A 16,921-nucleotide genomic window follows, 5' to 3' on the forward strand; every position below is an offset into this window, starting at 1 on the left:
CACAAGGGATTTTCATAATCGTTGGACTCCTTCAGGTTGAGGGGGTTGTTGACTGCACCCACGCGGTGTTCAAGGTACTGGCAACACAATCGGGACATTCATTGGTAGGAAGGGATTCAAATCTCAAAGATGGACTGATGTGTGACAACCAAAAGTATTTCCTCCAGATCAATACATGGTATTTGATCAGCTGCCACGACTCCTTCACCCTTGGGCAATTGCAGGTGTAGCAGCTGTTCATGCCAGTTGAGAGAAGACATGGACGGCTGCAAGGCGATAAAGACTATCCAATGAAGAGATCACTGCTCTAACCCATATGTAACCTTTTGACAGAGGCACAGAGGTGCCAAAACCGCTGCCACCACAATACAAGGGCAGCAATTAAGTAGGCATTGACCTACCAGGGTGCACCCTCCACCAAGCTCTCTCAAGGGTGTTTCAGACTGCCCATTGTTGCCACTGTCTCACTGACCTCCTCCAAAATATGTTGCTCACCATGTGCCACCAGTTCTGTGTTAATGCAGAGCAGATATCTGCACTGTTGGAGAATGCACTTGATTGGTGTATGGCGCATGCTTGTTTGCATCTTTCTCCTTTGTAGATGATGCCTATGCTGTCATATCTGACCCGGTGGGTGAAATAAGAAGGTGGTTATGCTATATTGCCTCTATTATTATCTGCTTCTACAGAACTGAAGCACATCCTTAGAACTACTGTTTTGGTAGGAAGGAGACCTGGGAGGAGGGAGTTCCATCTCCATCACCTGAAGGTGTACAGATCTTTTCATCCAACCTTGGATGGACACCCTGTTTACCATCGCCCCATCCAACATATAAACATACAAATTAGGAGCAGGAGTAGGCCATTTGACACCCATTAAGCCTGCTCCACCATGGCTGACCTGATTATTTCTCCTTTCCTGTCTACCCACTGTATCCTTTGAGTCACTTGTCAATGAAGAATCTATCGAACTGGACCCCTTTTCTAACCACAGAAAGCACTTAGTGTTGTTGAAGTGGCCAGAAGCTGTCAATCAGGAGAAGGTTGTTTATAAACATTGGGGTTAGGATCAATGTAGGTCACTTCAGATGCAGGCAAGCATAAAGGGAAAGTTAAATAAACAAACCTCCTATCTGCTGTGTTTAAACCATTAAGCTATTAAGCTAAGTTCCCATAACAGCCTCCCCGAACAGGTGCCGGAATATGGCGACTAGGGGCTTTTCACAGTAACTTCATTTGAAGCCTACTTGTGACAATAAGCAATTTTCATTTCATTTCATTTCAAAGGCCAGTTAAAGGTACTTGCACTGTGACTTTGAAAGAATGCATAGTATTTCAAAGGATCTCAGGGGTTTCAAAGCTTTTCAGGAATTGTGGGATTTCTAGAAAGGCTCAGACACTTCAAAAAGCAGCAGTTTTAACAGCATTGGGCTGAGAGAGCAGATGTGAGGAAAGAGAAAGTCTTCCTGGCTGGAATTTTCAATGAACTGTTTGATCTGTTCATCAGCTGACTGGCAGAGCAGTTCAGAATAAGAAGGCCACTGCAGACTTTAAACAGTTGAGACAATGATGATGATTTTAACAGAGGGGTGCCTGAGATGACCATGTCAAGAGTAATCTTCAGTTTGCCCGTGGCTGGAAGTGGCAATCCATATTTGGGACGCCAATCCCAGAGGAGAGTTCCAGGGTCGTTACCCACAGCCCGAGCCCATCCAACCCCAAGCCCCTTTGAGAGACACTCCCTATGCAGCTTGGCAGCGGCAGAAGGCACATTAGATCTAGATTAATCTCCTTGAGCCCCTACAGGGTGCACCTCGCCAGGATGGCACTTGTCAATACTTTCACCAAAGCCCATCTGGTGGAGTTTCTATTGTGGTGGGGAGGGGGGGAGAGAGAATTGGAGCAAAACAGGAGCGGGCCGAGATGGGGGAGGGGGCCGAGATTCGGACTTCCAGCCTGTTAACTGCATTCAAATGAATGAATATGAGCTGTTGGTATATTCCTGCCGGGAAGCCCACTTTTGCCAGAAGGGCGGGAACGCAGGCTGGAGAAGGGTCTGCCGCCCAGCATCAATCTCATTTTTGGGCCAACGCAGGATTCTCTGCCCAATCAAGATTCCTGATCATAACGGCAGGGAGCAGAGAATTCCCTCATGGCACTTAAGTAAATTAAAAACTAAACACACCATTTTTTCTGAAGTTACCTATTGTTCCCAAAAAAAAACCACATTCCCTGAACTCACTGAGCCACCCCTTTTCCGATTTGAGCACCATCTAATCTTAGCAACTCTATATAGGTCAAATCCAGCTCATAGGCATGACACAATACTGCTTAGGTGATCATGCCTGGAAAAATATCTCTTCCTGGTTCAGCGAAGGCAGGAACTGCGTCTTTTAGAGGAGAATATCTGCAATCTGCCGTCGCTCTAAATGCTAGATGAAACAGATCTCTATGGCTGGAAATATAGAAAGAACTGGTTTTTGGATGGAGAATTGGCCTTCTTCCCTAGTGAAGGTGCTAGCAATTATAGTGCTCAATCTCTTTGATATTACACTCTGTGGATTCAACCGTCCAGACCTGTCAAGTGTCTTGCCTTTAAAAGTTATCATTTGTACAGTCCCACTAATCTCTGGTAAATGAGGTTTCTTATATGGCCATTTGCACATTAATCTCTCTCAGTGCTTGCTAATCTTGTTACTGGGAAAATCACATCTCATTATTTATCTAGACACCTGCTGGTCTTGTTACTTGTCTGTTATTTTGTTTTCATCTCAAGTTCATTGTTAACATGAAATGAAAATCGCTTATTGTCACAAGTAGACCTCAATGAAGTTACTGTGAAAAGCCCCTAGTCGCCACATTCCGGCGCCTGTCCGGGGAGGCTGTTACGGGAATCGAACCGTGCTGCTGGCTTGCTTGGTCTGCTTTCAAAGCCAGCGATTTAGCCCAGTGTGCTAAACAGCCCCTTTTAAAACATTGTTTATTTCCCAAATTACGAATAATGGGCATTGTTTATTTTTTGGAGATATTGCCTCCAGTGAGGAGGAGAAGGAGGGAAGAAGCTAGCTGAATAGGGCAGGAACCACAGGATGTGGATGAATGAGGCCAACCTGTTGAGCAGCAATGGTCTAGAGAGGGCAAGCAGCAGCAAGCACAGAGCCGTAGGTGCAGAGATTTGAATGTAACCCAGCCTGCAGCACACCATTAACAGTACCCACTCTCCTCCTGTTCACGCGTTCTTGCAGCCCTGGCAGAAACATCCCCTCCCTATCTCTTTACCCTCACCCCCTACTCTCACAGCTCATATGGACCCCCAAGGGAGGCTGTCCCTTAATTCTCTCTGTGAGAATTGATCACCCCACAAATTGGCCTGCCCTGTTGAAATCGTTCATGGCATCATTATTCTTTCATAGGATGTGGCCGACACAGGCAAGGCCAGCATTTGTTGCATGTCCCTAATTGCCTTCGAACTGAGTGGCATTTTTAATAATCAACCACATTGCTGTGGATCTGGTGTCACATGTAGGCCAGACCAGGTAAGGACGGTAGATTTCCTTCCCTGTACTTATACGACAGTCAACAATGGTTTCATGGTCAATTCCAGATTCCTTTTTCTTTACTTAATTCAAATTTCACCATCGCCTGTGGTGGAATTCTAACCCGTGTCCCTGGAGCCTTACCCTGGATGTTTTGAATACTTGTCCAGTGACAATACCACTACTCCACCATCTCCCCATATCGACGTGACATGGGGTCAGAACACTAGCTGACATCAAGGAAATTAATGGAATTAAAGAGTGACAAATCCCCAAGACCTGATGGTTTCCATCTGAGGGGAGCACATTGTAGATACCCTAACTATACCCTTTCAGATTTCCCTAGATTCAGGAGAGGTCCCTCTGGATTAGAAAATTGCACATGTCACTCCATTTTTTAAGAAGGGTCAAAGGGGAAAACCAGGGAATTACAGACCGGTCAGCCTGACATCTATGATGAGAAAATTTTTGGAGTCTATAATTAGTAATGAGGTAACTGAACACTGCTAAACATTTTGGTTGATCAGGGAGAGCCAGTGTGGATTTGTGAAGGGAAGGTCACAAAGCCACTTATTGACTAATCTTATTGAATTTTTCAAAGAGGTGACTAAGGTAGTGGACAGGGGAATGTCTATGGATGCTAATCATATGTACTTCCAGAAGGAATTTGATAAAGTCCCACATAAAAGATTGTTTTTTGGTTTTTAAAAAATTTTAATTCAAATTTTCACATTTTCACAAAATGAAAACAATAACAGAAAATTCTAAGAACAAAAAAAGACAGAACCCCCCACCCGCCATAAATACAAAAGAGAAACAATAAATTAACGCCCGTCATTGGCAAAAAACAGATATTCAACCCAAAACAAAAACAAAGAGACAACGCCCCCCCCCCCACCCCACCCCACCCCACCCACCCCACCCCACCCCCCACGTTGCTGCTGCTGCTGACCTTTTGTTTTTACCGTTCTGCCAGGAGATCTAGGAATGGTTGCCATCTCCTGAAAAACCCCTGCACTGACCCCCTTAGGGCAAATTTCACCCTCTCCAATTTAATAAACCCCGCCATATCGTTGACCCAGGCCTCCACACTTGGGGGCCTCGCATCCTTCCACTGAAGAAGAATCCTCCGCCTGGGTACTAGGGACGCAAAGGCCAGAACACCGGCCTCTTTCGCCTCCTGCACTCCCGGCTCCACTGCAGCCCCAAATATTGCGAGTCCTCAGCCTGGATTGACCCTGGATCCTACCACCCTCGATACCGTCCTTGCTACACCCTTCCAAAATTCCCCCAGCGCTGGGCATACCCAGAACATGTGGATATGGTTTGCTGGGCTCCCTGAGCACCTAATACACTTGTCCTCGGTCCCAAAAAACCGGCTCATCCTTGTTCCGGTCATATGAGCCCTATGCAGTACCTTAAACTGTATGAGGCTAAGCCTCGCACACAAAGAGGAGGAGTTCACCCTTTCTAGGGCATCCGCCCACGTCCCCTCCTCAATCTCCTCACCCAGCTCCTCCTACATAAAAGATTGTTAACAAGGTGAAAGCCCAAGGGGTTGAGGCCAAATTATTGATATGGTTAGGAAATTGGTTGAGAGGCAGGTGACAATGAGAGGGATGATGGGTAATTACTCTAATTGATAGGATGTGACTAGTGGTGTGCCACAGGGATCTTGTTGGGGCCTCAATTATTCACACTATTCGTTAATGACTTGGATGATGGCATTGAAAGTCATATATCCAAATTTGTTGATGATACAAAGTTAGGTGGCATTGTAGACAGCCTATATGATAGCATAAAATTGCAAGGAGATGTTGACAGACTAGATGAATGGGCAAAATTGTGGCAGATGGAATTCAATGTAAGTAAGTGTGAGGATATCCATTTTGGACCAAAAAAGGATAGAGCAGGGTACTTTCTAAATGGGAAGAGATTAAGTACAGTGGATGTCCAAAAGAACTTGGAGGTTTAGGTGCATAGATCTTTAAAATAGCACAAACAAGTGCAGAAAATAATCCAAAAGTCCAATAGAATACTAGTCTTTATATTTAGAGAATTGGAGTATAAAGACACAGAAGTTCTGCTGCAGCTATACAAAACCATGGTTAGACCCCATTTGGAGTACTGTGAGCAGTTCTGGGCACCACACCTTTGGAAGAATATTTTAGCCTTGGAGGGAGATTAACGTAGGTTTACAAAAAAAAATTTTAAATAAATTTAGAGTGCGCAATTATTTCTTTTCCAAAGGAGGAGTAATTTAGCGTGGCCAATCTACCTACCCTTCACATTGCGGGGGTGAAACCCACACAGACACGGGGAGAATGTGCAAACTCCACACGGACAATGACCCAGGGCTGAGATCGAACCCGGGACCTCAGTGCCATAGGCAGCAGTGCTAATCACTGCTCCATTATGCCGCCCTACGTAGGTTTACAAAAATGATACGTGGACTACGGGGGTTAAGTTATGAGGAGACATTACACAAACTAGGCCTATTTTCACTAAAATTTAGAAGGTTAAGGGGTGATCTGGTCAAAGTATTCAAGATATTAACAGGGAAAGACAGGGTAGTTAAAGATAAATTATTTCCACTGGTTGGAGATTCTAAAACTAGGGTGCATGGTCCAAAATTAGGGCTAGACCCTTCAGGAGAGATGTTAGGAAGCACTTTTTCTCTCAAAGGGTGGTGGGGGTTTGGAACTCTCTCCCACAAACAGCAGTTGAGATTAGAACAGCTATTCATTTTAAATCTGAGATCGATTGATTTTTGGTCAGCCAAGATATTAAAGGATATGGGCCAAAGGCAGGTATATGGAATTAAGCCACAGATCAGCCATGATCTCAGTGAGTAGTGGGGCAGGCTTGAGGGGCAGAATGGCATGCTCATGTTTCTATGCTCCATTTCCAGGTCAACAGAAGCTCAGCGCTTTATGTCAGGAATTCTCAAATTATGAAGCCACCACAAGGAAAAGTAAATAAATGTAATTTTATGGATGACATGGTAGCATAATGGTTAGCACTGTTGCTTCACAGCACCAAGGATCCTGATTCGATTCCTGGCTTGGGTCACTCTGTACGAAGTCTGATTGTTGTCTGCGTGAGTTTCCTCCGGGTGCTCCAGTTTCCTCTCCCAGTCCAAAGATGTGTGAGTTAGATGGATTGGCCATGCTAAATTGCCCTTAGTGTCCAAAAATGTTAAGTGGGCATTACTGCGTTACGGGTGTAGAGTAGATACGTGGATTTCAGTAGGGTGCTCTTTGTAAGGGCCAGCGCAGACTCGATGGGCTGAATGGCCTCCTTCTGCACTGTAAATTCTGTGATTCTATGATTCATGGACATTCTGAATCTTCCCTCAGTGTACCCGAACAGGCACCGGAGTGTGGAGACTAGGGGATTCTCACAGGAACTCCACTGCAGTGGTAATGTAAGCCTACTTGTGACACTGATAAAGATTATTATTATTATAAGATTGCTAAATTGCATCATAAGCTCTCGAATCCGGAACTCCGAAACACCAGGGGCGAAATTCTCCCAAAACGGGAGAAATCGTCAAACTGCCGTAAAACCCGGGCGGGTTTTACGGCATCGCGCCCCTTCCCGACGGGGGACCGATTCTGGTCCCCCGTCGGGGCTAGCAGCCCGACGTCGGAGGCCCCGACAAGTCGGGCTTAACGAAAATCGTTAAGCCCGCTTGTCGGACTTAGCGCCGGCTGACGCGTCATATGACGTCAGCCGCGCATGCGCAGGTGGGAAGACTCCACCCGCGCATGCGCGGGTGACGTCATCGCGTTTTTGCGCGAAACCCGCGCATGCGCGGTCCGGGTTGCCCCTCAGCCGCCCCGCGTATTGATACTGCGGGGCGGCGGAAGGACAAATAGTGCGCGGGCATCGGGCCCGCTGCCCGCGATCGGTGCCCACCGATCGCGGGCCCATGGCACCCTTGGCACGGCCGTGGTACTGCCGTGCCAATCGGTGCCATGGTTATTTTTTTCCAGGTGGTCACGACGTTTTTACGAATGGCAGGACCAGGTGTGTTTGCCGTTCGTAAAAAGGTCGTAAAGGGCTGGGACTTCGGCCCTTCTAACAGCTGTGAATCGCTGCCGGCCGTAAAAAAACGGCGGCAGCGATTCGTGTCGGGATTTCGGTGGGGGGGGGGGAGAATAGCGGGAGGGCGTCAAAAAAGTCGGGAAGGCCCTCCCGCTATTCTCCCACCCGTCGTGGGGGGGGGGGGAGAATTTCGCCCCAGTTGTCCGGAGTTTTCTTTTTGAGCGCACGTGTAATTTCAGACCTGGCCGCCTGTGGCGCTGTAACGGGATAGCCGGTTATGGTCCTCGTGGTTGTTAATGGCGCTGAGTTTGTCCAGACAATCCTTTCATGGTGTTTGTCAACGACAAATGTGTCTGAGCAGGAGGAGAGGTTGAGGTAAAAGAGGATGCCGTCAAAAATGTACGTTTCAAGGAAGCTTTTGAGTTTAAAAAAAAGATTAGTTTTGATTTCTAGATTGGTCGATTGATGTGCGTTCTGACTGGAATTTAAGAAACTCCAAATTTAGGTCGGGACCGGGTTGCCTCAACTAATTTGGAAAGACAAAAATTGTTGACTAGACATCCTGGCCAGGAGAAGTATTTTTAACAGTTGGAAACAGGGGCAGGGACATCAAGTGGACATTGTTGTTCACCCGGTTGTTGGAAGCTTCTGACTTCGTATGGTTTTGACTGGAGGAGCAGCGTGTGAGAGTAGATGTTGTTCCAACAGGATTTCACCATCGGCCAATCTTCCCAGCTTATTTGATTTTCTGGGATACCCCATGCAGCCCCCTCATAAGGGCGGGGGCGGGGGGAGGGAGTCTCAGGCTTGCAATCCAGGCGCTTCCTCAGACGTGAATCCGGTGATGGCCGAATATTCAAACCTGCAGACCGTTATGATGCGAACAAAATGTCCATGCACAATGTGTTCGGAGGATTTGTTGGTTGAATCGCCAGTGTGACAAGAGGTTAATTTGCCAACGTTACAGGGGTTGTCAGTTTGAAAATGTGTCCTGCTGTAGAATTGCTAGACATTGTAAGCATTCGAAGAACCTGATAATGCATGTGTTTATTTTCACACCTTTCTCACCAGCAGATAAAGCTCTGGTTTGTCCTGAAAGATGGTACCTCTGACACTGCAGCACCCCTTTAGTGCTAAACAGAAGTTAACCTGGGTTATGTGCTCAAAAACCATAATATTTTAATCGCAGCTTCTGATTCCGAGACAAAGTATTATCGCAGAACCAAACTCCCATTGATGCTTTGTTTTGATAAATAGCTATAGGAGAAAGATAACATTCCTGACAGTCATGAGTTCCCACAAAACCTGTTATGTGAGACGTGACATAAATCTCAACATGTAATTGGCAAATTGTAAGTGAGAACAACAATATTATCATTATCTCCTCCTCACTAGTCATAGCTGGATAAGAATTTTGAGTATTATAACGCTGTACCAAGTGCACCAATACTAACACTACATTAATTTTCTCATTGGCAGTAATAGAAAAAGATAGCACTTTTGATTTTACAAAATCACTTCTGCCTATAATGAAGTACCGCTGAGTTTATCACAAGGCATGCACCTTTTCCATGATTGTGGGAGTGAATTCCCTTGGGTAGCTCATGCATTGGTACTGCAACCTTGGTAGAAGTTTAGCGGGTTTCTGTGACAGAAGAAGAGCTAAGACAATTTACCCCCTCTTCGAAAATACATAAACCAGTTAGCCTTACTTCAATCTGTATCTTGACAAAATAAATGCCCCAGGCCAGTTGCACAATTTGGTCCATTGAGGGAAATTAATCTATAAAGTAAACCAGAGAGGGTGGTCATCCTTTGCATTTCAAGCACTGGACACTCAGATTTTTAAAACTGGTTTTAAAAGCCCTTCAAGACCATTAATATGCCAGCAATGTTTCCAAGGTTACAAAAGACATGAAGGGTGCAATTCTTTGGAAAAATTTCAAAGTGCTGCAGCGAGCAGGAATTGCCACGTGTTCCTGGCGAGACCGGCAACATTATTCAACGTCAGTTGGTACACTTAATGAGGCCTCTCGTGCTTTCTTCCCCGAATGGCGGCTCGCCAGCTGATTCGCCGGGACCGCACTCGCCAGCTCCCCGCTAACAACGTTGAGTTGCTCTTCAGCTGCACCTGCCCAACCAACCCCTGCCAGCCTGCAAAAATGCATCGAGGAGACCAGCCCAAAGATTTGGGGATGCTGACCTGGGGAGGCTCCTGGACGTAGTGGAGGTCAGGAGGGGTGCCCTGTTCCCCTGCGGGTCCCAGAGGGTGAGTCACAAGGCAGCCAGTGCTGCCTGGGACGAGGAAGGCAGCTGGCTGCCTCCACCTCCGATGTGTATCCTGGGGACACAACTAGATGTAGTAGTAGAGCTAGGAGGGCAAAGCACATCGAGGATCACTGAGAGCATTGGGGAGAGAGAAATGGGTAGGTAGGGAGTGAGGGGTGGGAGGGGGAAATTAACCATCGGGAGAGTGGGGGCATATATTGCACAATAAACACCCCTCTGTCACTTTCTTCCACGATGCATTGCAGCGTGCACATGATGGGTGTGAGTGAGCACTCAGCAGACAGGCAAGGGTCAGATTATGGCATAGATTGAGGAGCACCAGCGCCCAACTCTATAGTTTATCATCACCCCCCTTGCCCTCGACCGAGAGCCATGGACAGTGCCGACAATTCCAGCACCCTGGAGTGATGTGAGACCTACCCTGGGAAGATGGGAAATAGAGGTGGGGAGTGACAGACTAGGCCACGTCCTAGGTGAATTGGGCCAGTATGATGGCCTCCCTGGCCCTCCGGGCTTGCCAGGCCCTCTCTGTCACCGCCTGTCCTACAGCCTCCTTCATGGCCTCTGGTTCCTTCCTGGCCTCGTCCTCCAGCCCCTGCTGGTCCGGCGCCTTATCATCAGCCTCATCCCCGTCCTCCTCCGAGGTGGCCACATGTACCTCTTCACCAACCTCCAGCTTGTCGCCCCTCTGCCGTGTGAGGTTGTGGAGGACACAGCAGACCACAACAAAGGGGGCGATCCTCCGGGCAGTGTACTGGGGTGCACCTCCGGAGCAGTAGAGGCATCGGAACCGCATCTTGAGGAGTCCGATGAACCGCTGCATGCACCCAGATGGCTGCATGGGCCTTGTTGTAGCGGATCTCCGCTTCAGTCTCCGGCCTCCATACTGGTGTCAATAGCCAGGTCCCTTAGCGATTATCCCTTATCCCCCAAGAGCCAGCTGTCCATCTTGGGGTGCTCCTCAAAGAGAGCAGGGATGACCAACTGCCCCAGGATGTAGCTGTCGTGTACACCCCCCCCCCCCCCCCCCCCCCCGGGAAGCATGCACACATGTGCATTATCCGTTATTGGTGGTCACGCATGAGCTGCATGTTGAAGGAATGGAACCCCTTTCTGTTAACATAGGGCACCCCAGATGGCCCAGTGAGTGCAGGGCAACATGCGTGGCATCTATGACTCCCTGGACCTGGGCATTCTGGCGATCGCGGAGAAGCCTGTTGCCCGGGCATCCTGTTGAGCCTCGTCCATGTCAAAAACTATGTAGCCCTCTGCCCGGGCATACAGGGCATTCGTGACCTGCCGGATGCACCTGTGGGCTGTGGCCTACCACACAGATCCCCACTCGAGCCCTGGAATGATCCTGTGGCATAAAGGTTCAGGCTTCAGTGACCTTGACGCCCACCGGAAGCGGGTGTCCTCCTCCACATGGTGCTAAGCCGCGAGGTTTATGGCACAGCTGTCACACCGTCTCCTTGTTGAGGCAGAGCCCCCTGTCATCTGTTCGAATGACCAGTGGCACCTCTACACTCTGGGCCGTCACGGGACTCTCCCTCTAGGTCCCTCCCTGGCCTGATGGGCGGCCGGGTCCTCCGGGTATGGGGCGGGGTCCGGCACATGGTCCACTGCCTGGAGCATCTGCATACGCTGCTGCTGCCGCCTTCTCCGGCATCTGGCCGCATTGCGTAGCACCAGAATCACTAGGGCAACATCCCTCCCAACATTCCTGCCATACTGTTCAATATCTTTAAGACACTTGGAGAGGGTGTTAGACTGCCAAACAGCGGTGGCTCCGACACCGGGACCCTCCATTCCCCCCATTGATTTTCCCCCCAACCACCCTACCTGAATCCCCTGGACATGTATTCCTGAGCGCAGTGGGGCCCCCCTGACCGGGCCCCAGACCCTGTACTCTGAATACCCGCTCACAACACCACCTGGCCCGGGTGCTGGTCCCCTCCTTGTGGCACTCACCCACCCACCGGCCGTGGACATGTCGCTGGAGCGGTGCCCCATCCCCTGGGTGTTCGGATGTTGGCTGCTCCATGTGTGGTGTTGCCTCCCGCAGTGTTCAGGTACATTGTCCAGGCATCACAGTCTGTTTGGGATGCCAGCAAATGACCCTCATGCTGTATGGCCCACCCACCCACGGGAATACACTTGGGATGTGTGAAGTGTTCACTTAACCACAACTGCATATTCCCTATTGGCAATAGCCTTCAGCTGCACAGCCTGAGGAGGTTATGGGTGGTCCGGGTGGGCAGACGAGCAGGGTAAGGGTTGCTCCGGAACGGGTACACACGATCCAGGGATTGGCATGGAGGTGCAGACAGTAGTTCCCCCCCCCCCCCCCCATCGCTCTCCTCACCCTCCCATGGCACCCATCTCTGCGGAGGGTCCCCCCACCCCAGCCGAGGGTCCCCCATCCCCCATTGCCTTTGAGCAAAGATTGCTCCTCGGCTCCCCACCGAGTACTAATCGGCGTCAGCGTGACCACTTGCTGGGGAGGCCACTGAATGACAGGTGGCTCTCGTTAATTGTATGGTAATAGGGCTTAAGTGGTGATAATTGGTTTCTCGCCTATGGCGAGATTCCGAATTTGCCTACGGGAGGGGCCAGTTGTATCGCAAACTGTTTGCCGCCTAGCGCGGTTTCCATTTTTGGCCTCTCACGTTATTGACCAGCCTTGTTGCGCTTGAGCGCGAGTGTAACGAGGCCGGAGGATTGCGCCCGAAGACTATAGAAGGAAAGCAGTGATTTGCAGTGTTTCATTTAGCAAAATAGCTGCAGAGTGGCACACCGTGAGCCAAAGGAGTAAACTTCAAAGAGAGCAGAAGGTGTGATCAGACAGTTTCACATGTTTAACACTCAGTATTTTAATCAAGTGTTGCTGGTTTAGTTCTCTGACTATTTGTAATAGAAATAAAACATTACATATAAAATAGAAGCAGAAGAGGCCATTCTGCCCTTTGAGTCTGCTCTACCATTCATTATGATCATAAGAACTAGGAGCAGGAGTAGGCCATCTGGTTCTTCGAGCCTGCCCCGCCATTCAATGAGGTCATGGCTGATCTTTTGTGGACTCAGCTTCACTTTCCCGCCCGAACACCATTATCCTTTATTCTTCAAAAAAACTATGGGCACGATTCTCCGGACTCACGACGGTTCGGAGAATAGCGGGCGTCGCAAATTTTTACGGCGACGCTGTTCCGACGCCCTCCCGCTATTCTCCGAACCCCGCAAAATCTCGGAGTCGCCATTCCCGACAAACGCCTCCTTCCCGCCCCCGACACGACCAGATTCGCCACTAATAGCCCCCCCCGCTATTCACCGGCCCGGATGGGCCGAAGTCCCGACATCATCACGCCCTGTTTGCACGGCGTGAAACACACCTGCTATTTAAGTTCGTCAACCAGTCGGCCTGGCTGACGACAGCTTGGAGGAGGTGAGCGCACCGCTCAGCGCACCGCTCGAGTCTGGCCACAACGGATAAGGCATCCCTGAGAACGGGAGGGGGGGTCCAGAGCGGGGTCAGTGGGGGAGACGGAGGGGGCAGTGGGGGAGACGGGGGGCAGTGGGGGAGACGGAGGGGGCAGTGGGGGGGACGGGGGGGGAGTGGGGGGGGTGACGGGGGGGAGTGGGGGGGGACGGGGGGTCAGTGGGGGAGTGGGGGAGGGAGACGGGGGGGAGTGGGGGAGACGGGGGGGAGCGGGGGAGATGGGGGGGCAGTGGGAGTGGGGGGGGGTTAGGTAGAGAGTGAGCGAGTGAGCCGTCCAACCCCGTAACAAAATGTCTGCCACCATGCCATGGCGTGCCGGTCACGAGGACACGGCCGCTGGTTGCCCTGTGGCTTACGGCCACAGGCCACTGACGCACCCGTGAGGAGGACATAGTTTACTGGCCGTTGGATGCAGAAAGTGACCAGGGGTTAGGCTGCCCGCGTGTCAGCAGCACGACCAGGCCACCGGGACACACAGGTATCCCGTGGCAGGCAGCTGCCGAGGTGTCGACTAACCTCCGTCTAACATGTCCCGTTTCTCTGCCCCCACCACCCTTCTGTAGGTTAGCACAATGTATGTGAACAGAACGGCGATGTTCTGCGCAGTGGTTGGGGCCGCTGTACTGCATTTGGCGATGCAGCAGCATCCACAGCCACAACCCGCAGTGGATGCAGGGCCAGCTGCAGCAGCAGAGGGAAGGGCCGAGGAGTTGCCAGTCGTCGAGCAGCATGGGGAGGAGGAGGATGAGGAGGAAGAGGAGAGAGTGAGGGTGCAGCCACGGCGCCAGAGGCGACGACCAAAGCTGAGGGTGTACCGTGTCCGGGTCTCTTTCCTAACAATGACGGACATCATCTGCAGGAGGAGACTCCGGCTGAGTAGGCAGACGGTGATACATATCTGCAAACTCCTGTCGCACCTCGCCCCACGTGGAACGGGGGGAGGACACGCGATCCCGGTTGCCATCAAGGTGACGGTCGCTCTTAACTTCTATGCTACCGGCTCCTTCCAGTCTCCGAGCGGGGATGTCTCCGGGATCTCCCAGTCATCGGTCCACAGGTGCATCCGGGATGTGACCGACGCCCTCTATGCCATCGCGGACCGCTACATCACCTTTCCCGAGGACCAAGCAAGTCAAGACTCACGAGCTTGTGGATTTGCCAGCGTGGCCGGGATACCGAGGGTGCAGGGGGCAATCGATTGTGTTCACGTCCCCATGTGCCCGCCTGCAGAGGACAGGGATGTGTTCACAAACAGAAGGAGGACATACTCCATGAATATCCAGGTGGTATGCGACCCCCACATGAGGATCATGAATGTCTCTGCAAGGTTCCCAGGGAGTGTGCATGACTCCTACATACTGGCACAGTCGTTCATCCCTGCGATGTTTGAGGGACGTCCCCCCCGGCTGAGGGGCTGGTTGCTAGGCGACAGGGGTTATCCGCTGAGGTCTTGGCTGATGACGCCTATACGGAGGCCTCAGACCAATGCGGAAACACGATACAACGAGGCCCATGCAGCAACCAGGGGTGTGGTGGAGCGCTGCCTTGGCCTCCTGAAGATGAGATTCAGGTGCCTGGACCGCTCCAGAGGGGCCCTGCAGTACTAGGCCGAAAGGGTCGCTCGCATTGTAGTGGTCTGCTGTGCGCTGCACAACATCGCGATGCAGAGGGGAGATGACCTGCTGCAGGAGGCGGAGGGAGAAGCCAGTGGCAGTGGTGCCAGCACAGAGGAGGAGGAGGAGGAGAGGGAGGAGGAGGAGGCTGGTGGAGTGGCGGGCGCAGCACGCAGACACGACCCAGGTGCTGGTGATGTCCAGCAGACGGCACGACAGACCCGGCGAGGACGGCGGACATGTGACGCCTTGGTGGCAGCACGGTTCACGCATCGCATGTGACGTCCCCACTGAACACCAAACCACCACCTGCATCGCTAGTCGTGCAGAGGGTCAACACACAACTTCCACCACCACAACCCCCCCCACCCCCTCTCAGTGTACCCTGCTCCACTTCGACATCACCCTTACCACTGGGTCCAGACGGCATGGCACAACATTGATGGCTGTGTCAGCGGGTGTGATCAGTGCCATGTGGAATGATGACAGCCCGCTCTGCGATGAGCTGTGAGCTCAGAATCGTTAGAGAGAGTCTGACCCATGGCAATAGCTGAACCATCCACCTTGGTGGCCGCTGAGATCGTCACTGACACTCCATCACGTGCCCGCGTGGGCTAGCTGTGGGAGGGGTTGGGGGCGGGGGGGGGCAGGGACTGCACACCCGGCACCGAAGTTTCACCACTCGTCAACCCCAGCGACACTCGGTCACCATCACAAATCCTGTGGCTGTGGAACAATCACACGGTATTACAAGTAAGGTGGGACAGTGCGTTTAATGTTAACAATTATTTACAGGTGCCCTAGCCCCTACAACTAAACTGTGCCCTTCACCCGTGCCAACTTACTCAGTGTCTATCTTAGTTGCCTTACGGGCCCTACCACTGCGTCTAAGTGACTCCCCAGATGATACAGCAGGAGTGGAGGAGGATTGCTGCAAATCGCCCCCCTCGACTCGTTTCTCCTTGGCCAAGCGTTTCCTGGGGCGACCCGGCCTTGATGGGCCAGGCTGCTCTGCGGGCGTCTCGGGTGACATTGTGCCACCCTGCTCTGCCTGCTGCCCACCCGATGCACCAGGGATGGGACGGGGGGAGGCCGAGAATTCCGGGACGTCCCGTGATGGACTTAATGGGACGGGCCCCGAAACCCCCTCCTCCCTCGGGGAGCCCGGTGGCCCCCGGGCCTCACTTTGGGACAGAGGTGCGAGCGGGGAGGTGCCCCGTCGCACCACCGACACCTGGCGCTGCCAGTCCTGGAGGCCTGCAACAGTATCCACCAGGATCCGAAGGTTTGCAGAGACGGAGTCTAGGGAGTTAGACATTCCCGCCAGGGACTGTGCGATCTCAACCTGTGAGTGCACGACGCCATCCAGCACATGTGTCAGGCGGTTGATGCTCTCGGCGACTGACTGCTGCGACTGGCCAATGACCTGGTGAGACTGGGCCAAGGCCTGCAGGGCGCCGGCAATGTCATTTTGCCTCTGGCACATTGCTGCCTGTGAGAGGGCAACCCTGTCCAGGGCCGAGGATGACGCGTGCATATGAACCCCAATGCCTTGCATCACCTGACCCATTGCCTCCACTGCGGATGCCACCCGTGCGGTGTCGGACTGGGTCTCTGCCATGAGCGGCACCACTCCCTGCTCGTGGACGCGGTTCGACTCCTCTAACAGCGTCTGCAGAGTCTGGAAGGAAGCCCTCATCCCGTCGTTGTTTCCCTGGGTTTCTTGAGGCATCGGCTGTGCGGGTGGGTTGAGAAACTCCAGGAACTCCGAAAACGTCTGGGAGCCAGCTGCATCCTGGGCCTGGTCTGGCCTCCGCGAGTCCGGGCCCTCGGTTGCTCCGACCTCCACCTGCTGTACCTGCTCAGCTGTGATGTGCGACCCAGACTGTGACCCAGGAGACTCTTCACTAAATAGGCCCGCCGGGGTGAGTGTCTCT

The 16,921-nt window shown here is 51.8% G+C and overlaps 1 protein-coding gene across 5 annotated transcripts in view; it reads left to right on the forward strand.

The window, feature by feature from the left end:
- si:ch211-247n2.1 (calcium-activated potassium channel subunit beta-2) overlaps positions 1 to 16,921 on the forward strand; it is a 51,895-nt gene that overhangs the window by 19,138 nt on the left and 15,836 nt on the right. The window contains exons 1-2 of one of the 5 annotated variants that reach the window (XM_038816926.1): positions 6,984 to 7,057; positions 7,786 to 7,961. The exons of 2 other annotated variants lie outside the window; for them this stretch is intronic. In XM_038816926.1, coding sequence (XP_038672854.1) covers positions 7,864 to 7,961 — 98 coding nt within the window. In that variant the 5' untranslated portion in view covers positions 6,984 to 7,057; positions 7,786 to 7,863. Of the gene's footprint in view, positions 1 to 6,983; positions 7,058 to 7,785; positions 7,986 to 16,921 lie in introns of those variants that run through there. 2 more of the 5 variants (XM_038816930.1, XM_038816929.1) reach the window with 2 other exon arrangements.

This window comes from Scyliorhinus canicula, chromosome 13 (assembly GCF_902713615.1).
Source record: "Scyliorhinus canicula chromosome 13, sScyCan1.1, whole genome shotgun sequence".
Classification (NCBI taxonomy): Eukaryota; Metazoa; Chordata; class Chondrichthyes; order Carcharhiniformes; family Scyliorhinidae; genus Scyliorhinus; species Scyliorhinus canicula.